Consider the following 3,203-nt stretch of genomic DNA (forward strand, 5'->3'; position numbering starts at 1 on the left):
GGGGGGGGGGGGGGGGGGGGGGGGGGGGGGGGGGGGGGGGGGGGGGGGGGAGCGCGCGCACGCGGCGGCGGCGGCGACAGCGACGGCAGAGAGAAGAGGCAGTGCTCCAAAGGTCAGTATCCCGCGCGGCTGCTGGCGGCGCACGGGCCCGGGCACAGAAGGGGCCCTTCGGCAGGCAGGCAGGCAGCCAAGCGAAGGGCCCCCCCTCCCCCGGGCGGCCGGGTGGCAAGGACATACCAGCTCCTCGGACGTGAAGTAGATCGACCGGACGAAGGAGTTTTGGTCGTTGGCGGCCGGGGGCGCGGCGCCGGCGAGGGCCGCGGCAGCGTCAGCGGTGGCCGGCGCGGCTTCCGCATCGGCCTCGATGGCGGCCACGGCGCCGGCGGCGTCGGCCACCGCGCCGGCCGGGTCCGCGGACCCCGGGGCCGGGGCAGCCTCCGGCTCCGGGGCCGGGCGCGCGGCCGGCTCCGCCACTCGACGCCCCCCGCCCAGGCGCGAGAAGGGGATCCAATACCGCAGCAGGCCGGAAATGCCGCCGGCCGGCGCCGGGACCGGGGTGGCCACCGCGCTCGGCGGCCCGGGCTGGGCATCGGCAAAGCCGGACTCGATGTTCAGCAGGGACGACCCCTCGGACAGGGGGTCCAGATCGAAGTCATCGGCCGCATCGGCGGCCAGGTCGGCGGCCGAGGTGTCGGCGGCCGAGAGGTCCCCGGCCTCCGGCATGCCGGCCGGCCCGCCGGCCACCGCAGCCTCCAGAGCATGCGACAGGGCCGTGTTCAGCAGCGAAGCCATCGACGCATCCAGCGTCTGGAACAGCCGGCCATCGAGGCTCGGCTGCTCGGCCACCAGGCCCGAGGCATCGGCCGCAGGGGGCGCCTCGTCGGGGCCCGGCGCGTCGGCCGCGCCGGCCGCCGGGGCCTCGCCCGACGGCATGTCCACCTCCTCGATGTCGTCGTCCTGCGTGTCGGGGTCCGTGTCGGCCAGGTCCAGCAGGGGCCCCGGGCCGCGGCGCCCGGCGCCCCCGAGCGGGAACCCCACCGTCGGGCTGGGCTGCAGGGTGCCCGGCAGGGAGGCCCCCCCGGAGCCCGGCCGGAAATGCATGCTCGGCCGCTGGGGCGACATCGGGGTCAGCAGCCCGGACGACCCGGCCGCGCCCAGGGGGAAGAGCAGCGACGAGGAGAGGCTCGGGTGGATGCGCGGCATGGGCCCGGACTCGGTGATGCTGGGGGACACCGGGCCCGGGCTGGCGGTGCCGGGCCCCGGGGCGGCGGCCTTCCCGGCATCGAGGTCGCCGGGGCCGGGGCCGGGGCCGGGGCCGTCATCATTGCCGGCCCCGGCGGGCGGGGAGCCCGGCTTGTCGACCCCGTCGGCCAGGCCCGGCTCGTCGACCCCGCCGGCCACGCCCGACCCATCGGGTCCCAGGTGCGGCGTGGTGGCCAGCGACAGGGAGTGCTGGCAGTCCGGCCCGGCCACCGCGACCACCGGGTGGTTCAGGTGCGGGCCGAGGCAGGCACGCGCCAGGACCGCCAGCGCCCCGATCCGCCAGGGAACAATGACCCGGCCGCCGATGCGCACGGCCAGCCGGTTGACGCTGGCGGCCGGGGCATCGGTCCCGGCGCCGGGCTGCTGGGCGAAGAGCTCCTGGCTCAGCACCGGCCAGCTGGCCACCAGCGAGCCGAGGCCCAGCTTGTCCGACGCCAGCAGGTGCTCGGCGAAGACCCGCGCCGCGGCCGTGCCCAGCTGCCCGTCGATGATGGGCGACCCGGCGGCCGGGGCGGCCGTGGCAACATCCGCCGGGCCGTGGCCGCCGCCGGCGGCCCCTGGCGCCGGCGCGCCCGGCATCCCGCCCACCTGCAGCGCCATCCCCGGGAAGAGGACATCCGCGCAGAGGGACAGCTCGATGCTGGTGGGGTCCGAGGCGTCGAGCAGCGTGGCCCCGGCCTCCAGGGCCGCCTGCACCGAGGGGCGCTGGTGCATCTGCCCGGAGGAGGCCCCGGTCGCCGGGAAGCCCCCCTCCGAGCACAGGGCCTCGCTCAGCTCGGAGATGCTTTCCTCCACGACGGGCAGCGAGTCAACCGCGCGCTGGCTCAGATCCATGGAGTCGGGGTCTGCGAAGGCACAGCCGGGCCGGGGACAAAGGGCAAGCGGGGTCAGTGTCGAGGCGCATGGGAGGAGGGGCCGGCGGCCGAGACCCGGGGCCGGGCTCCGTCTGGGCAAGCGGGGCGAGCGCAGGCAAGATTTGGCCGGCCGGCGGACAAGGCGTACCAGCGGCCTGCGGGGGGCAAGGCAGGGGGAAGGGAGGGGGGGGGGAGGGGGGGGGAAGGATGGAACAAGGCCGGCCAGGAGGCCGGGAGCAAGGGGCACTGTGTCAGTGCCGCGGCCCGGCTGGGCGGGGGCAGGGCGAGGAAGGGAGGACCAAGGGGGGCGGGCGGACACACACACGCGCGCGCGCGCGCGCACGTTGACAGGACGCACGGAGTCCAGCTGCCCGGAGGGCGAGCCAGGGGCCGGGGGGGTGGCGGCCGGCGCGCCGGGAGCCGACGCCTCGGCGGCCGCCGCCGCGGCCACCGCCGACTCCGCCTCTTCCAGGGTGATGGAGGGCCCCTCCGGGCCGGGGGCCGCCGAGGGTGCTTCCGGGGACACGGCCCCGGGCGGATCCAGCGGGGCGCCGATCTCCGGCGGGGCGCGCCGGACGAAGTACGCGTCGCCGCCCTGGCCGACGCGCATCGTCAGCTCGGTGGTCCGGCCATTGACCGAGATGAGGACCTGCAAGGGGGAGCAACATCAGCCGCGCATGTCAGTGAGGAGCCGGCGCCCTGGCCGGGGGCCCATGTGCGGGAGGAGGAGGAGCAGGAGGAGCCGCCGCCGCCCCCTGGCGACAGCGCCCGCGCGCGCACAACATACCCGATTGTCCACGGGCCGGAGGAGCTTCAGCTTGCCGAAGCGCACATGCACCGGCGAGGCCCGCAGCTCGCGCACCACGCGCATCTTGGAGGCGGCCTTGCGCCCGAGGGGGCTGGCGGAGCCGGGCCCGGGGCCGCCCTCCGGCTCGATCGGCACCAGCACCGGCGGCTGGCGCACCACAATGATGTCGATGGCCCCGCTCAGGGTCGAGGGGTTGAGGTCCCGGTAGAACTGGGCTGCCGTGCTGAGGGCCGTCTTGAAGAGGTCCATCCTGGCGATGTGGGCCGACCCGGGGGGGG

General features: G+C 77.2%; 1 protein-coding gene across 1 annotated transcript in view; it reads right to left on the reverse strand.

The window, feature by feature from the left end:
* Positions 1–3,198, reverse strand: part of H696_01390 (hypothetical protein) — a 5,840-nt gene extending 2,642 nt beyond the window's left edge. Inside the window, exons 1-4 of the mRNA XM_009495285.1 lie at positions 2,905–3,198; positions 2,476–2,766; positions 2,266–2,272; positions 238–2,108 (exon numbers count right to left, since the gene is read on the reverse strand). Coding sequence (XP_009493560.1) covers positions 238–2,108; positions 2,266–2,272; positions 2,476–2,766; positions 2,905–3,174 — 2,439 coding nt within the window. The 5' untranslated portion in view covers positions 3,175–3,198. The remainder of the gene's footprint in view (positions 1–237; positions 2,109–2,265; positions 2,273–2,475; positions 2,767–2,904) is intronic.
* Positions 3,199–3,203: the final 5 nt, after the last annotated feature.

The sequence above is a fragment of the Fonticula alba genome (genome assembly GCF_000388065.1).
Source record: "Fonticula alba strain ATCC 38817 unplaced genomic scaffold supercont2.2, whole genome shotgun sequence".
In the NCBI taxonomy this organism is placed as follows: Eukaryota; order Rotosphaerida; family Fonticulaceae; genus Fonticula; species Fonticula alba.